Consider the following 19,211-nt stretch of genomic DNA (forward strand, 5'->3'; position numbering starts at 1 on the left):
CAATCAAAAAATCAAAACTCAACATAACACATCAGTGCGGTATCAGTTGTCTTACGAGGGGAAATGCATGCTTTAACTGGGGCGAGCTGAATCTATACCTGGTCTGATGAGACAAGGATGAATCTATTTGACTCAGATGGTGTGAAGCATCTGTGGCAGCAACCATGTAAGGTGTACAACTGTGGGCAGTCTCAAGCAGTCTCTAGTAGTAGCGTTTCAAAATGCTCGTGACTTGGACTTTCCCTTGTTTGCCGGGCAAAATATTTGTGAGCAAGACATCACATTTATCTCGAGCTTCTCGTGTGTCCAGCACACATGTGTCAAACATGCAGCCTGTGGGCCAAATCAGGCCCGCGCAGGTGTTTAATTCGGCTCACAAGACAACATCCTGAGAAGCACAAGAGAACAATCAGCTGCAGTTGGAAATATGCCTACTTGGTTGTTGACAAAGCCACTCGCAAGGCAACTGGAGCTGTATTATGTTCTCTCTCTATTTCACTCACTTTCTCTCTTATGATAATCCGGCCTTCTAGCACATATGAATTTGACACCCCTGGTCTAGCAGCTCATAAATAGTGGTACGACTTTACCGTAGCCCCTCTTCATACTAGCTACACCCGCTAAGAGAAATTTGAGACACAATATGTCTTTCGGGCAAAAATCTTGCTCGACTTGCGAGAGAAAATCCATGTTACGAGAAATTCCAGACACCACCACCAGATGGGCAAGTGATCAAGACCACTCACAGCCAGCTCCCTCACTCTTTCTCCACCCCCCCCACACACACACCTCCACTAGCACCCGCAGACTTCCTCCATAGTTAGTGTTTATAATAACAATTTTAGCTTTTTACAAACTGAATAGATTCAGAGTCGAACAGCAACACACAATCCCTGAAAATACAAAGCAATGGAATATCAATTAAAACTTATAACTCTTCGGTGCTATAAAAAACGATAAAATGAAAAAAAACAAAAACTATTTACAATTCTATTTTAACCAATCTATACACAGATCATCTAAAAACAGGCAAAAATATGAATAAAAAAGAAAAGAAAGAAAAAAATCATCAGTCTCTAAGATTTAAAGATTGAATGCACTATGCTTCGGAGCACTCAATATCATTAAAATGATTCCAAATTAGGATCATTTTTCAGATTTTTATACACAACAGTACTTTTTTGTCTTTCGTAAAGAACTCAATTATTACCCAACACCTATAGAGCTCTTTTCGTGTTCGTAAATAAGTGTGATGAAAGCAAGCTGCGTGTGCATTGTTGAAGCAGAATGGCAGAATTTATGTCAGTTTTTTGGGACCGAGAGGTCTCAAGTTCGATTTCCGGCTCCTCAGAGTTAAATGTCGACGTGTCCTTAGGCAAGACACTGAACCCCAAAATTTTCCGATTGCATTTAACATAATAAACATTCTATTTTGACAATATGAAATTTCATTTCATTTCATTTTGACAATATCATCTTTGTTTTATTACTGTATTTTGTTCTGTGCAACTACAATTTGTACGTATTCTTAGTGATTGGAAAGATGTGTTTTATGGCTATTTAGGATTAACTTGGATGCCTTTGGGAGGCGGGGAACGGATTAATTAGTTTTCAATTATTTCATATCAGCAAAATTTGCTTGTTACACAAGCAATTTGTAACATGAGAAGGGTCCTTGAACAAATTTATCTTGTATGTAGAGTGCCACTCTATTTGATAGCACTGTCAGCAATAGTAGTTGTAAGTTCTAACCCGGCTATGTAGAAGTAGGCGCCTTTATTTGCAATCAGGTCCCAAATAAGCGCCGCATTTTCTCGCACACGGTGCTGCACGTAAACTTTTGCCACCTGGAATGAAAAAAAGTATATACAAAAACATTGTGCATGGGCACACTTGAATGGGAACAGGGGTAGTATAAATAATAAAGTGACCTGATCACGAGAAAAGGCAGTAAAAAGGGTAAGCTGTCCAGTTTTTATCATCTCCTCCCACTCAGACCTTAAGTAGAAGTCTTTAGACTCTGATCGGCATCCGAAGAACAGGACATTGGCTGCAAGGCAAAAAACTGCATTATGAGATAACATCTTAACAAAAGTGCTCAGAAGTACATGGTACGCACCATTTTTACCCTCAGCGGTCCTCTCCTGTAACACCGACCTAAAGGGTGCCACTCCGGTTCCTGGACCAACCATGATGATTGGGGTGGTTTTGTCTGTGGGAAACCGAAGAGTTCCTTTTTTCACCCAGAGAGGAACCCGAAGGTCTCCTGTAAAACAACATGTAAATACAAACTGTGAATGAATGGGGAGGAGTCAATTTTGTGAATACAGCATTTCATTTTTTTTTTTTTTTTTTTTTTTTTGCAGTTTCAAAACCGAAATCTACCCTAGGGGGTTCATGAGTACAGGAATCCTTTGGTAGTCGCGAGAGTCACGTTCCAAAAATAACCCACGATCGGCCTAATCAAGAACTAGAAACCACTATTTTATTTTTTACAATTGTTATACATTTAAATACTCTATTAAACACTGAAACAAAAGAATAAATCATTTTTAACAGGCTAACATTTGTTTAAGAAATAAAAGAAAAATTGCATAAAAGTATTTTTTCTATTTTAGTTTTCTACTCTATTGCCAAATATTAGGTCAGTAATCAGTATGCAGAACACAAGCCACTATGTAAATCAGTAGTAGCAAAACCGTGAAAAGTAAACGTAGTGGCTAGGAATTACTGTACAGTAATTTCATCCATATGGGGTAAAGGCTAAAATAATTACAATTTGTTCGTGTAAAGTGAAATTAGCGGGGCAATAAAAAATATGAATAACTAATCAATTCGAAGGAGACAAGTTTAATCCAATAAGATTTTTGAAGGGTTCATAATATTTTAATCAAGATGCACATACTAAAATAAAGTCATTTCTATAAGTGACATTTATATTCTGTTTTTAAGATCGAAGACCTGCAAAGATTTCACAAGTTGATAGTTAGTTATATTAGATATTATTATTATTATTAGGGTTTTGACTATATGCACTGTTTACATCATTGTAACTACAGACCAATAATGATGCAGTCTTTTTATGTCCACATGTAACCTAAAATATTTAATAAAATGAAAGGGCTCAGGACAAGGCCTTGAGAACCGGTTGGAATTTGTTTGCAAGTTTGGGCTCTCTCCCCCTGTTCTCCTTTCAAGTTCAAAACTTATTGATGTCTTCTCGCCTTTAAAGTTGAGTGTCTACTTAACTATAAACTTATCTCAAAGTGAAGGTAGTTCATTGAAAACTCGACACGCGGAACTAAATGACAATAGGTGACAAAAAGATAAATGTGTAGTTCGCTAACAAAATAAAGAGGAAAAAACACAGATGCTTTTAACTATGAATGATAGAAATGTGGTGCAGCACGGCAGCGCAGTGGTTAGCGCGTGTGCGGAACAGTTCTGAAGTCATGAGATCGAACATCCTGTGTGGAGTTTGCATGTTCTCCCCGTGCTTGCGTGGGTTTCCTCCGGGCACTCCAGTTTCCTCCCACTTTCCAAAAACATGCATGTCAGGTTAATTGGCCGGTACAAATTTCTCTAGGTGTGAATGTGTGCCCTGCAACTGGCTGGCAACCAGTTCAGGTTGTCCCCTGCCCACTGCCCGAAGATAGCTGGGATGGGCTCCAGTACCCCCCGCGACCCTACTGAGGATAAGCGGTGCAGATAATGGATGGATGGATGATAGAAATGTCATAGTACAGTAAGGTGACTATGTGTTATTTCAATCACATCATTATTTCCCTATTACATCAATTTATACTAACGTGGAGAGAGAATTGACATCTCTTTGACAAAGGGAACTTTCAAATGTAGTTTAGACAACCATCTGAGAACCATCTGACTTAAAATTCACCCAGTTACCAGGTAGTTCAATGTTTGTTTCTCTGGAGGCTGTCCAAAGTTGGCATTTACCTGACAAAATTTTGAAGGACCAAAAACAAATGGGACACTGTGGGTACTGGAAATAAACATAAATAATTGCTTTATGTTCCATTGTAAAAAAACAGTTTCGATAAGTATTTTTCTGTTTTGGACAACCGCAAAGAAGCGGAATCATGTAATATGTATTGAGAGTAATTAACTGTACATAAATCTGTAGCATTTGCCAGGGTACTTTGATAAAACAATTTACAATGGTTTGAACTCAGATAGACAATTTTCTTAGGTGTTAGTGGTTGTCATTGTCAAGTCAAGTCACAATTATCATGTATAGCCCTTAATCACAAAACCTCTGAAAGAGCTGCACAGACCATCATTACGACATCCCCTGATCTCAAACCTACATGAGGGCAAGGAAAAAAATAGATTTGAACACAATAACATACGTGATAAATCAAATTACCTTTTGAGGGGTCAAGAGAGGCCAACCAGGTTGAACAATGACCTTTACGCGGTTTATACATCTTGGTTTTGTATTTGACCACGGCTACCAAGATTTGGACCTTGTTTGGGTGAGCCTGTGAGTGAGAAGGAAATTTAAAATCATTCTATGTCAGAGGTGACAAACATTAACAATCAGATTTCACATTTTAATGTTTTGCTTTGCAGTTGTTTTTATTTAAATATGTATATTTCAGGGTTTCCTCATCCGGTGGGCCCACACTGGTAGGGTGTGGTTCAGTGGCTGAAAATCCCAAGGCCATCTGTTGCCATCCCGATCGCTATGGATAAGCCGCCCTCAGGCGTTTTTTCCTCACATGGTTAGTCTTGTGCCTCGCCGTAATCATATTTCATTTAAATCACTAGTTATTTTGTTTTTATTGTATTTTAACTTTTATGCGTGTCTGTGTATTAAGTGCTCTGGGTTGTTGGGTGGGAATAAAGGAGGGGATTTTATTGTCTTAATGTACGCTGAATGCTTTTATACAGCATTTTGAGTGGCAATTCATTCTCTAAAAAGGAATTTAAAAATAGTGACTGAGATTTTTTCCAATCTAAAAGCAAATACTTGAGTCAGGCTGAAACCATCTGCCTGCAAAATCTAATCTAACATCTTTCAGACAGACTACAGAAATAGTCAATGATTTTCAAAATTACCAATAAGACCAATATTTAAGAGTTTTGAAAAAAACAACATGTTGGTACTCATTGCCTCCCTCCTTGGCATTAAGGGTTGGAATTGGGGGGTTTGGTCACCTAATGACTCCCAACACAGCAGTTGGGTCTAAAATGGCAGCGCCCTGTTTGGCTGCGGCTGCATTGGCTTGCATACAGTTTAACTGTACGGGTCAGGTGTATCGACATTTCGTTCTGTGTGCATGGTTACAAAGAATGACAATAAAAGTAAATTCATTTATTCATTATCTAAAGTCAAACAAAATAATGAATATTAAATGTCGCAACGTTCTTGGGGTTTAGTGATTTTTTAATGGATTTCTAAACAATAAATCAGCGGGAAAAATAGTTAAGTCAATAAATTGAATCATTGATATATTGTGAATTGATGTATCAGTAGTTGATAAATGACAATGACCAGCAGAGGGTCACCATGCTAAACAGCATCTAACGTGTTGGAAAAGTTTAAAAGAACATTTCAGCAAATATACCCGCAGAGAAGAAGCGATAGAAAATGAACGAGGCTGGATCTCAGGAAAAAGATCAAGCAAGTAGTCCACTTTAAGTTGTGCCGTGGTGTGAGGGAAATCCACCAAGACCTGAAGCAAAAAACTACGGTTAGTGTCCTTGACTAAAACAAAATATCTTTTATGAATATCAGTTGCCAAACATTGAAGATCATATTTAAGATAGGATAAAAAAATACATTTGGATTAAAAAAATTGTAGTAGAATTTAAAAGCAACATTTTTAGAGTAAAAAAATAAACAGCACACCTAACATGCTGTTACTGCAGGTGTCCAGCAGAAGGCACTAATGCACCATAAACAACCAAGGAATGTTTAACAAAATCAATACTGTACAAACATTATTATTGCTCGATTCTTATTTTCCGATTTTTGCAGTTTTCGTAGAAAATGCGTATTCTGTCATTTGCTATAAACTGGCGTAGTATACTACGAAAGAACACTAAAATATTATTCATTGGGATCAAGAGATCACAGGTTCGATTCCCGGCTCCTCCGTGTTATATGTCGAAGTGTCCTTGGGCAAGACACTGAATACCTAATGCCCCCAATAAGCAGGTAGGCGCCTTGAATGGCCGCTATTGGTGTGTTAGTGTGTGTGTCAGTGGGTAAGTGTGAAGCCCTTTTTTGCAAACATTCCATTCATGCAAAACAAATCAATTACAAAAAATGTAAAATGATTTTTAGAATACCAGTGACAATATGCATTTATAAATAAATTTAAAACGTATCTTTTTTTCTATTTATAAATAGACCAATTTAATCTATTTTGAAACACCCAAAATTGGAGTAATAATTCATTTTTCTTTTTTAAAGCACTGAATTTATCGATTGAATTGAAACTCAAAAACAGGCGATATTTTCTTCCATTAGATTTGATCAATATCTTGGTATAAAATAAATACCTGATTAAAAAATAGCTAGTAAAGAAAAATTAAGCCAGTTTTTAAAAGTTGGAGACACTGGGGACAAGAGTGGCACAAATAACTATTTAACCGTATTATACATATTGTCATCATCATCATTTAAATTCCTATTTTTTTGTAGTTTGTTGATCATCCATCCATTATCTGCAGCACTTATCCTCAGTAGGGTCGCGGGGGTGCTGGAGCCCATCCCAGCTATCTTTGGGCAGTGGGCAGGGGACACCCTGAACTGGTTGCCAGCCTGTCGCAGGGCACAGGACAACTCACTCGCTCATTCACACCTAAGGAAAATTTGGACCGACCAATTAACCCAACATGCGTGTTTTTGGAATGTGGGAGGAACCTGGCGTGCTCAAAAGAAAGCCACACAAGCACGGGGACATGCAATCTCCACACAGGAGGTTTAATCTCATGACCTCAGAACTGTGCCGCACACGCGCTAACCACTGTCCCGCCGTGCTGCCACAGTGTTGATCAAAATTTCAGAATTTTCACATTATATTATGAATATTGTTAATACAATTAGTATGTAATTTAATACTGTACTGTGCTGAGTGTCTACAGATGTAGAGTAAGGCATGCACTTTTCTTGCCTCATAGCAGAGGGCGATAGTGAGACCAAGGATTTAACATTTGGCGGGGCAGATTAAAAAGACTGACAAGCATGTGGCCCGTAGTTTGCCCGCCCCTGCACAAAACATTCTACAAAACACAAAGCTATCAACCCATAGGTGCCACCTCTAGTGCTGTACGCCGTGGTCGGTTACAGTAGTTGTAAAGTTCCTGTTGGCCTTCCGCTGAACTGAACTCGGCCAGCTTCTCACGCTCCAATTCGTCGTTGGCGAAGGTGCTGAGAAGTTCGAAGAAGGAACGTCGAGGAACGGCAGCAATATCTAGGTAGCGCTCCACCAGGTAATGCAAAGTTCGTGGCTGACGAAGCCTCAGAGGAACTGAGCACAAAGCGCTTATGGTTAGTAGCATTACTTATAGTCGTAATTTTTTTTCCCCGCAATAAAACCAAAACAGCTCATTTTATTGAGGGGAAAAGACTTCAGTGGTTGGAAAACTTTTGGATTTGCAGAGCACATTTGGGTAAAGATTTGGCCACTTATGAATTAATATACATGCAGATATCAACATGTTATGTTTTTATTTTTAAATGTATTATTATTAATTCGGTTTTGACGTACTCAGGTCTGTTTTGAGCATTTCAATTGATATCTAGTTTTGTAATACTTCTATAGTATTTGTGTAGTATTACTGTAGTAGAATTTCTGTTGTCTTTCTGTAGTATTTTCTCTGTATCTCTGTAGCTGGATATTTTTTAGTATGTTTGTATGACGGTGTCACTTGAGTGGGATTTCCGTAGTATTTCTTCTTCCTTTTCAGACCTAAAGCAATATAGTATATTAGGGCACATATTTTTAAGCACTAAATTTCATAGCTAGTTTTGTTTGCCTGGAGAGGGTTGGGCGCCACCAGGCTGTACTTGCCCAAGACACACCACAGGTAATGGTGCCCCTGCAACCCTAGCTGTTAAGGGATCCAATCAACCAACCTTGAAGTATATTGCAGTATTTCTGTAGTAGACACACAAAAGGACAATCCAAGTGGTGGCACTAATACATCATATAACGAAGGACCATTTAAAATTGTCAATAGAAATAATGAGCATTGATTGATTTTTTTTCATGCATATTTCTTAATTTGCTATAAACTGGCATAGTTAACTATAGAAGATTGGTAGTATTTGTTAACAACGTGATTAACAATTTAAGCCTACCTGCACATCCGTTTGTTGGTGTGAGAGAGAATCTGGCCTTGGGGTCTAATTTCAACAGTTGACAGAATTCTTTAACATCCTCGGGTGCGTTGCAAGAGCGCATCACAACAACGTCACCTGCGGTATAACTACACATAGCGTCCGCCACATAAGGATGAGCCAACTGATGTCATAGTTAGCTTGAAAAATGACATAGGACAAGAGGAGGAATATGAAAGTTTACACGAGAACCTGTCCAAACTGATACTAATTGAAAAAGTATTTTCTCACAAATTCAGAATTAAAATGGCAAAATTAGACTTACTTTATGTTGGATCCCGTGATGTCAAACTCAATGTGCCTCACATCTTGAAAATGCGTTGGGTCAGTCACTCGAACATTTGATAACAGTTTGGCGGGAAATGGTTGTATTTGGGACGGGCCTGATTGTTTTGTGGCTGGTGTTTCGTAATCATCTGTCTTCTCCTTTATATCGTCCAAGAAATGAAATGTGTACATTGGAGGAAGCCTGGTGAGGAAGTAAACTAAAATTCAAAAATTTGGAAGGACTTTTTGGCGAATTGAAAAAAAAATACCATGTAAAATTTAATTGCATTAGTATCACTGTTTCTAAGCAAGAATACTCACTGCTCATCTTCCTTTAATGGAATGAAATCTGCAAAACAGGGATAGCGATGGAACGCTTTTTCCCAAAATGATTGCAGCCACACACCAATCACTGCATCGGGTCTGTTGGATGAGGACAATTTGATATGACTGTGTAAATATAAAATAGAAAATAAGAATAGTTGAAGTCTAACATGAAGTGCTTAACAAAAGCGGTAGACCCCTCAAACACAAGTGGACTACAACAGTGTGAGTGTGTATCTACACTTATATAAATATATATACACTTATACACTGTGAAAAACAAATGCATACCTTATTGTCAGAAAGATTTGCTTATTTAAAGTACCGTATTTTCATCTTGCAGCCTTCACGTTCAATGATAATACGCAACCAGTCTCCTTACATCGTGAGTATAGTGGATACAACCTTGTGAAGTATTCCAAAACACGCAATAATGCTGGCAAAAAAAAAAAGAAAAAAAATCCACCGTAATGCATCTCTGCATCGATGGACGTTGCTTGTTGCTAGATCTCGGTTTAGCTCCATAAAATTATTTTCTCCAGGCCCTTAAACTAACCTAATTGTGAGTCACATCTTTTTTGGCCAATTGCAGGCTTGTTTTACCCAGCTTTAGCCTATGCAAGCCTGTAAATGCTACCACCAAATAACTTAGCCAATAGTGCCCGATTCAAATTATGATTGACACATTGTTTAGGAAATGAAACCCCGATATATTCCAGCATGCACTGCGCACTAATTCTGCGGTGGGAAAATCGAGTCGGCGGCTGCTTACTGAAGTTCGAGACCTATTGTGACTTAATATTAATCAATATATAAAGGTGCACCGTATTATAAGGGGCATGGTCAGCTTTTAAAAAAAAATTAAGGCTTGCGGAAAATACGGCCCTTTTTTTTTTTTTTTTTTTTAACAAAACTTAATTTTTTATGGTCCTTCAAAAATCAGCACTGCAATTTGAGACCTACAGCTGCCATTGAATGAGTTAGGAACTGTTCTTATTTGAGTAACAAGATTAAATAGTTGAAAATGAGAAAATGTACTTACCATAAAATGAGCCAATTAGTTTGCAAATTGGCTAATAATGAATTCTTCTGCAGTTTATCAAATACATATAGTAACCAGAAAAGGATTTTAATCCAAAATCTCTGATATTGGGGATCTTATATAAGCTGTCCAATCCAGTTTTACACTTCTGCTTTTTATCAAGCAGCGTATAAATGCACATCAAACTTTGAATTCTAAACTACTGTAAAATTCGGACTCCAAGCCAACCCTTTGCCCCCAAATTTTAAACCATGCGGCTTATGCAAAAATGCGGCTAATTCATGGATTTTTTTTGTCTAGCGGCCGCCACTGGTACCCAAGCAGTAAAGGTAAGAGTGAGACACGTAAAATATGTGTGTCAAGGAAGACACAAGGTTAATGCAACTTTGCGCTATGTGCATGAATAAAACTAGCATGAACAGACCCTCATCATGGAAAAGGTGTCAATCAAAAGGGTAGGGCTTAACTACGATATTGGGAATAATTTTATGAGTCGGTTTATTTGTAAACTGAAACAATGTGGCAAAGGAATAGATTACAAGAAGCAACGTCCAACGAAGCAGAAAAGTCTTACGCAAATTCCCATTTATCTGTCGGGATTATCATGTGTTTTGGAGTAAATATTTTACAAGGTGGGATTCTATGGATTTTCCTTGATAAAACAAATCCATTTTTGCGGATATTCGAAGAAGTAGGAGACAGCCAGGGGACGTAATGGTGAGTTGCACCAGCTTTATAGTTTTGGGCTATTTTGTTAGAGGCTGATAGTGATGTTTCTCTGATGAGGGTATTTTTGAATGGTCCTCCTATGTTGAACCACAAGAGTCAGCGCTTCCCAAAATATGCCATGACATATTTCAGTGACTGGAGACATCGTACAGACATTATTTGCATAGAAAAAGTCCGTCAGCCCACCGGCATGTTGAGGGGGTATGGCACCGTATATTGTTAAAAAAACTCTGTGAACTGATGGAGTTGTATTTATCCTACAGTTGACATTTAGTATGTTATATGTGTTCTCAGCCATTTTGAAGAGTTCTCAGCCTGTAAACTACTCTCCAAGGCCATGAGTTGTGTTTTGATGTACAGACTGTGTTTTGTTCTCACATACCAACGGATGTACCCTGACCTGGAATGACCTCTTCATGCCATAACTCAGGAAGGAAAGGGAGTCTTACCCAGGACAAAGGAAACCTTCCATCATCGGCCGGAAAGCAGGCCTTCGAAAGAAGACTAATCAACTCTACGTAGCAAAGGCAAAAACTGAATATTAGAAGGGAGGTTTTTCGAGGAGATCCTCAGAGCCAGAGCCGAGCCGAGCCAGACCGCAGCAAGCAGGGCAGAGCGAGCGAAAAGATGTCTAACAGCAGAATCTCGGCGGCTCTCAATATGATTATTAATAAAGTAACTAATTATAAAAAAACGATTCTCTTTGTCCTATATTGCAGAGCGTTTTATTATAAATGTTGGAAACTTGAACCTAACATTTAATTGGTCCTTCGAAACCGGATTCCAAGATGCCAGATGATTCCAGGACGCGAGAGGAAAATCCAGGAAAGACTGTGGCCACAGCATAAAGACCCTTTTTCCGGGACTGGACCTTCCCTCGCGGGCTGGGATCTGACGGTTGACGGAAAGCCAAGGACTTAGAGAATCGTGAGTAAAATTTATTCGTAACATTGTGTGCATGTAGATAACCGGTAAAAGAAATTGTCTCGCGAGCGGGGGGTAGATTCTTAAGGTTTAAGGATCCTCCGTCGAAAAGATTAAGAATCCTCTGTAGAAAAGGAAAATCTTAACAGAGACAAAGATTAAGAATCCTCCGTTGAAAAGGAAAAATTACGGGGGGCAGATTCTTAACAGAAAAACCCTGACAATTCTAGACTCTATCAGGTAAATAGTTTTCAGACAGTTAAAATTCCGCGGGAGGCGTGGGCTCCCCTAACCCAGCGCTTTAAAGTTAGTTAAATTTCACAAGGATGTGCGGAGTCCTCTGTCAACTGAAAATAAGTGGAAAAAGAACAAGCGATGTAAGAACGTGATCACGATAAAAAACAAGACGCCTGTGTGATTGAGAAAGAGCGAATGAAATATAAAGTTGCCCCTGGGCAATTGTATTTTATAAAAAAATAATAATAATAATAATAATAATAATAATAATAATAATAATAAATACTCGATGAACCCATAGGTGAAGAGTCATTTATAGGGAAGACCCGACCGCAATCGAGCCTCTGTGTTACTGGATAAAAGTGAGAAATTTGGGAAAAATATAAATGAGCTATTTAGATGCGTTAAATCAAAATAATGCCAGAATAATACCGAAAAAGATAAAATATTCCTGTTTTCAGTTCAAAAAATTGGTAAAAAAGGACTGGGAAGAATAGGAAAAATCTAATTGAGTGAATTGAAATACACTAATTTGAGATAAGTGCATTTTTATACCAAAAAATATTGAAAAAATTGTTTATAAATACTTTTTTTTCTCTTTCAATTAAAATGGAAAAAATGGATTGAGTGAAATTCAAATGAGTAAGATAACTCATAAATAAATAGATGCCATTTTCACATTAAATAGGTGAAGCTAAAATAGTAGATTTAATTGGTTTAAAGAAAAAAAAAAAAAAAAGAGAGAGAGAAACATAAAGGGGAAAGTTAATTAAATATTAAGAGAGATAATTTGGTGAAAATTAAGTGAGACTAACCTTAATACAATAGATTGGAAAAAAAACCCTTACTTTTTCAACATTGAACTGTTTTAAATCTAGAGTAAGTAAATGGGTAGAGTGGAGCACATTATAGAGTGCTTTTGAAGATCTTCATTGACTTGAAATGCGTTGTTTAGATGCAAACCATTTGCGATTTATGGCATTACCTTTGTGGAAATACCGTAATGTATCCTAAAAAGGAGGATAACGAATAAACAGGGCCATATAGTGAACCGCGTCGATTAATGGCTGCTGCCTCTTTACTGAGGGAGGAAGAGCAGGCACACAGTAATACGCCTCGCTCCACGCCGCCCCCACAATATGCCAAATATCATTCACATGCGCTAACACCCCCCAGGCCATTTACCCACTTCCGAGGAGAAGCCGGAGCCTGGTCACATAGCATGTCAGGAGAACTAGGCAAAATACTGTCCCCCTCACCACAAGTACGGTCACTGGCACCTATAGGTGAAGAGGGTAGGGTTTTACCGCCCGATTCTCAATGGCTAAAAGGCCAAGTGGACCCCCTTATTGACAGAGTAAAAAATAGATATAGATAACGAGAAACTGATTAATCCTGAGTAGGTCAGATCATGGGTCATAGCACGGCCTTGGCAGTGATTAATTAAAAAGGGATGACGTGATAGGAGTGAAAGAAGAGAAAAGGGAGTTATTTTTCTGGGTTGAATAATGGTTTTAAATCTAGAAGGGGGATTCACACGTGACACCGAGCAAGCTGTGAATAATAAAAAAAAAGAGGTGAATATGAGGACGCAGGAATTAAGTGGACACTAAATTAAGGAGAAGATAAGGTTATAGTTATAATTGATACAATATTTACACAAAAATATTTGCATGTAAGATGTTACATACAGTTGAGATTTGTGTAAATATGCATTTGGTGAGAAACAGCCACTGTAGTAGTAAAAAAAAGAAAAAAAAGGGTTGTCAGCATTGTGCAAAACATGTGACAGTAATTTTATAGATAAGCTATAAAAATAAAAGAACTATATAAAGGATGAAAATCTATTTGAAGGCAAATGAACATAGACATAACATATTGTTTTGCTTTAGAACAAGAAATGAGAGAATTGCAAAGTATTACAATAATAAATTCGACTACAAAAATACTGTAGTGATACAAAAACTACACTATTTTGTTGCCATAATGAGAAATATTATAGACTAAAAAAAAAAAAAATATATATATATATATATATTAGTGAACTATCGTGAAAACACTGCAAAGGAAGGAAAAGTTTGATTTTACAGCAAAAGTGTTGCTCTAACGATGTTTTTGAGTTTCAGAATTTTGGTTCTTGTCTCATTTGGACTCAACAATCCGCTGAGGAGAAAATGGAAGAACGGTGAGGAAAAAAAAAAAAGTAGCATTACTAACGATGATGAAGATATTTGAATGGGATGAACGATGGTAAGTGAAAAACCAATTTTTATGATATTAAAGGAATATGTCAACAATAAAGGCGTTACAGGTGAGAACCAGAAAAGTTTTGTGTTCATATTCGGCCGGTATGAACCATAACTATGATAAGTAGATCTCATCTTGTTGGAATCCATCACAGCGATCATCGAGCAGCGATTGGAGGACACCCTGAACTGGTTGCAAGCCAATTGCAGGGCACACAAAGATAGACAATTCACTAGCTCATTCACACATAGGGACAATTTGGACCAGTCAGTCCACTTGAAATGCATGTTTTTTGAAAGAGGTAAGTAAACCGTAACAATGAGAGCATGCAGGCTGGCTTGGAACACACACACCTGTTCCCAGGTCCTTAGTAATGCCGCACACGTGCTGGCCACTGCGCCACCGTGCTGCACACATATATTTATATATAAAAAAAAAAAAAAAATAGTAGATATCTGCGTATTCATTCAGTTTTGACCATCGAATTATTAATTTATTTTCTGCATTTGCGAATAACAGGCTTGTCTTTTTCCATTTTTCTACTTTCTGTACTTCTTTCTGTACTTCTTTCTTTAACATCTTAGTACAACATAATTCGTGATGTCAATCATCAAAGCAAATGAGCCGTAAAAGTAAGCTCTCTTTGATGAATTGAACAAGGAAAAAGCCGTTTGTCTAATAAAAAGACTAACCTTCGCTCGACAAGAATTACCAACAACAATGACGTAATCTCGAAGCGACGAGATCTCATTAGCTAAGATCGGCGTGCAGGAAAATAAAAACTCGTACAGCAAATTCAAAATAACGACAAGGCTTGTAATGCGTTAAATCTTTGTTAAAGAGTAAACTAAATGATAATGAAAATTTAAAGGAAAAAAAAAAGGGTTGCGTACCCAGCATAAATGATGCGTTTAAGACAGGTAAGTGAAAAAATGAAAACACTGAGAGTATAATACAAGATAATTATACAGAATAGTATAAAAAGAAAGAATATTTGAGTGAACAACTAATCATTTTTCGTTGAAAATGCGAATAGCAAAGGGTAATAACTTTAAGACGTGTAGTTTTGCTCTTAATAAAGAAAGGACGATTAAAGCAATGAAGCTGACTAAAATTGGTCCATAATTTTAGTGTCAATCTTCTTGTTCGTAAATGGACAAATTCAAAAGAGGCGTAAGACGTAAAAAGATTATTTCCTTAGTTGTTCTCGTATTACAGAAAAGAAAATTCGAGACTAGAAATAATTAATAACGTAGATGAAGCTATTTCAGTCACTGAATGAATTTTTTCCTTTTAAACAGGAAAGAAACTAGTATTAATAGTCAGACCAGATTTGTTTAGCTTTAATCACAAGGGATCTCGAAAGGATGCTTAGAACAAAGACTAGTGCGTAGAAACAAAGATTGTTGCGCAGAATAAAAGATAATGAATAAACAAAATAGATACACTCAACAAGATAATTCATAAGTGACAAGTATGTATTGTTCTATATTGAATCAATAACAAAAGATTGATTATGATAACAGAGATAAGAAAATACATAAGAAAAGTTATGACATGAGTTCGATTTGGCATTTTTTGAGAATTTTTTGTTGATCTTTTCAGAATTTAGATGTTTAGTGTGAGGGTTTGGAATTTTGACAAATTTAGCCCAAAGGACAATGATTACACACTGAATTTTTTTTTTTTAGAATGAGTGTTACGATTGACAAGTGATAAGCAAATGTGTAACAAATACTGACTTATGGTTTGGTTAAGTTAAAAAGGGAACGGTTTCTATGGAAGAGAATTTTTAGAAGACAATGAGAAATAGATTGAACAATCTTGAAGAGGTTCATAAGAAATGAAAATAACGGATTAATTGATTTTGAGACATATCATGCTAATTTAAAAATAATTGCATGGGAAATAAATGGGTAGAAATTGATTAAACTAAGATAATGTCTACTAGTACTTAAATTTAGAGAAAAATTTAAGACATAGAGTAATCCGGCCAATTTACTAAAAAAAATCCCACTGCGTAAGCACAGTGGAATTAACGAGACTCTCAAGTGCCAGTGAATTCCGCAAAAAGACTCTTTCTAAGTCTCCAAAGGACATAAATCTGTCAAAAAGAGGCCATGGACTAATTTGCTGAAAGAGCCAAAGACATCAGTCATCCATTGTCTGCGCCGCTTATCAACAGCGAGGCCAAGGGAGTGATATGGAGCACATCCCAGCTACGCTCATAAACAACGAGCTCAAGGGAGTGGGGATAACACACACGGCGAGTCAAAACAAGAAGGCATTCAATTAGGAGGACGAGACGTAAAGTGTTGGGCCTGCGGTCGAAAGGTCACATGTCCTTTGAATGTGAAGAAGAAAGCTCTGCTGAGCAACACCAAACAGCGTGACTAGGCCAAGATAGTATTCAGACATAAAGTCAAATGCCATAGCAGCAGTATTCTTACCTGACCCACTCAAGTCACTGTTTAAACAGCATAACTGGCTTATGGATAGATGCGTACCGCATATCTCGTTGTGCAAAAAGAAGAGCATCAAATGGCAAGACTTAGAAAAATTAGTGTACAAAGGAGAAAGAGCCAAAGATTGGAGAGAAACGGGTACGAGTACTTCGTATAGCAACTCCACAGGATTAACAAGAAAGGCTCTTTTCTGGTCGGTGACAGTGCAGTCAGAAGTACACTTAATAGAAGAACAAGAATGACAAATCTTTTGAACCGGAGAGGACAAGGAATTGTTGACGCAGATTCCCGAGAAATTATGGTCTCAGGGGCCTACGGACGTGGGCCTTGTAAAAGGGGCATCCCCTGTAGTAGTCAGACCAAAAACAGAGCATCGCCCTAGAATAAAACAATATCCACTCAAGCCAGATGCTATGGCTGGGATACAACCAGTGATTGAAAATTTAATAAAAGCAGGGGTGTTAGTGGAATGTGCCGACTCCCCAGTAAACACGCCACAACATGCACTCATGGTTAATATCGTGGACCTATAACAACTCTGTGACAGTGACTGTGCCACCAAATGCCACCAACCTCTTTAAAAGGGTTCCAGTGAGGCAGTCTAGGGGGACAGCCAACACATATTACTAGGCAAGGGTGGGAGGAGTACTGGTGGTACGTGTTTGGACACGGAGCGTTCCAAGGGTGGGAGTATTTGGTTATAACGGAAGCAGGGGAGTACTGGACCCCAGGGGACAGCTCTGAGGCCCAGTATTTCAAAAAATCGGGTTAAATTGCAGCATCAAGGAAGCAATTTACAACTGACTATAACCGTTACAAACCAGACAATTCGACCTCCGGGATGAGATTTTTTTTTAACAGCACGTGCTGGGGTTTCACGTTATGGGCCTGGTCCTCGGTCATGGACCCCTTTTTCCCGGTCGTAGTGTGTGTAAATGACAGTATGAAATCGACTGATCAGCCAAAATTAAGTAACTACTCTGTAACGACAAATATCACATCAGTAAGCATGTCAGTCGAAGACATTGATGGGTGGTTCAAAGTTACCACAGGAATTTCAAGGATAGATAACAACTGGTTGCTAATGGCTGAGCAGGCGGCACATGCTGTCATGACCTATTGTGTTGTGTGTATGGGTGCTTGCCTTCTTTTGCGGGTTGTACCATCCACTCTGAACTCAGAGTGCCTGATAAACGTAATGAATAATACTGTACCAAACGGAAACTGCTCTTTCTGGGATCAATCCTACCCCGAAACGACAGTTGAAAAACATAAGCCTGTGTTTTCTAAAGGAGTAGTTCAAAATAATTTTACCTGTATAAATAGAATCGGACTTGGTGACAGTATAAGTAGTCTGAATGATATACAATGTCACCAAATGTTGACAGTCAATATAACATTTAAACCACTCTCCCGGAGTGACATCTGGTGGTGGTGTGGAGGAGACAAGTTGTATGATAGACTACCGTACAATACCACAGGATTGTGTGCATCTGTGTCTCTTATTTTACCTGTGTCTATAACCGCCACCACAATCCCTGAATTGCTAACATCCGTGAAGAGGTTGTTACCACATGCATGGAAAAGTAAAGGTCTACCTATGCCTGGAGTGACAATGATCCTACATACATCGACAGCATCGGTGTTCCAAGAGGCGTACCAGATGAATACAAATTGGCAGATCAAGTAGCAGCGGGTTTTGAATCTTTGATTTGTTATTGGTGTACAATTAATAAAAATGTTGACAGAATAAACCATATCCATTTCAATGTGCAGAAGTTAGGAAACAAAACAGAACAAGGTTTCTCCGCCATACACGAGCAACTCTCTACTACCTCCCTCATGGCTTTCCAGAACCGGATTGCTGTTGATATGCTACTGGCTGAAAAGGGAGGGGTCTGTTCTATCTTTGGTGACCAATGTTGCACGTTCATACCGAACAACACGGCAGCAGACGGAAGTCTGACAAAGGCCCTGGAAGGCCTCAGGTCACTTAACAACAAGATGAAAGACCACTCAGGAGTTGACACATCAATGTGGGATGGTTTTGGAGATACGTTTGGAAAATATAAAAAATATTAATATCAGCTATGATGGCTATAGCCGTTTTTGCGGCGATTCTCACATTGTGTGGATGTTGTTGTATTTCGTGCATAAGAACATTGCTAATGAGACTAATTACAACAGCTCTTGCCCCAATGCAGGCAAAGATGGTACCTTTGTATGCTCTGTTGCCCTCGGACACCGATGCTGACGATGACTCTGGCAATTACCATAAAAATGACGATGGTGAAAATTGTAATGACACAAATGTTGATGATGATTGCCTGTCTCTGCATTTTCATGTTTTTTTTTTTTTTTTTTTTTTTTTACTCAGATCCTGGTCATTATGACGACAACCTCTAAGTGTAACAACTGTTGTTGTGTTCATGATTTCTCTGTTGAAAATCGTATTGCGAAATGACAGTTGAATGAAGTAGTTATATCACCAGTAGGATAAAGAGGAGGGAATGATGGAGTTGTATTTATCCTACAGTTGACATTTAATATGTTATATGTGTTCTCAGCCATTTTGAAGAGTTCTCAGCCTGTAAACTACTCT

At 38.1% G+C, this 19,211-nt stretch overlaps 1 protein-coding gene across 1 annotated transcript in view; it reads right to left on the reverse strand.

Annotated features, from left to right (window-relative positions):
* ndor1 (NADPH dependent diflavin oxidoreductase 1) overlaps positions 1 to 19,211 on the reverse strand; it is a 28,637-nt gene that overhangs the window by 4,831 nt on the left and 4,595 nt on the right. Inside the window, exons 6-14 of the mRNA XM_088320311.1 lie at positions 8,963 to 9,064; positions 8,640 to 8,843; positions 8,336 to 8,463; positions 7,291 to 7,502; positions 5,592 to 5,699; positions 4,388 to 4,502; positions 2,120 to 2,266; positions 1,932 to 2,050; positions 1,753 to 1,847 (exon numbers count right to left, since the gene is read on the reverse strand). Coding sequence (XP_088176437.1) covers positions 1,753 to 1,847; positions 1,932 to 2,050; positions 2,120 to 2,266; positions 4,388 to 4,502; positions 5,592 to 5,699; positions 7,291 to 7,502; positions 8,336 to 8,463; positions 8,640 to 8,843; positions 8,963 to 9,064 — 1,230 coding nt within the window. The remainder of the gene's footprint in view (positions 1 to 1,752; positions 1,848 to 1,931; positions 2,051 to 2,119; positions 2,267 to 4,387; positions 4,503 to 5,591; positions 5,700 to 7,290; positions 7,503 to 8,335; positions 8,464 to 8,639; positions 8,844 to 8,962; positions 9,065 to 19,211) is intronic.

The sequence above is a fragment of the Urocampus carinirostris genome, chromosome 16 (genome assembly GCF_059441175.1).
Source record: "Urocampus carinirostris isolate Australia breed hairy pipefish chromosome 16, RoL_Ucar_1.0, whole genome shotgun sequence".
Lineage (NCBI taxonomy): Eukaryota > Metazoa > Chordata > Actinopteri > Syngnathiformes > Syngnathidae > Urocampus > Urocampus carinirostris.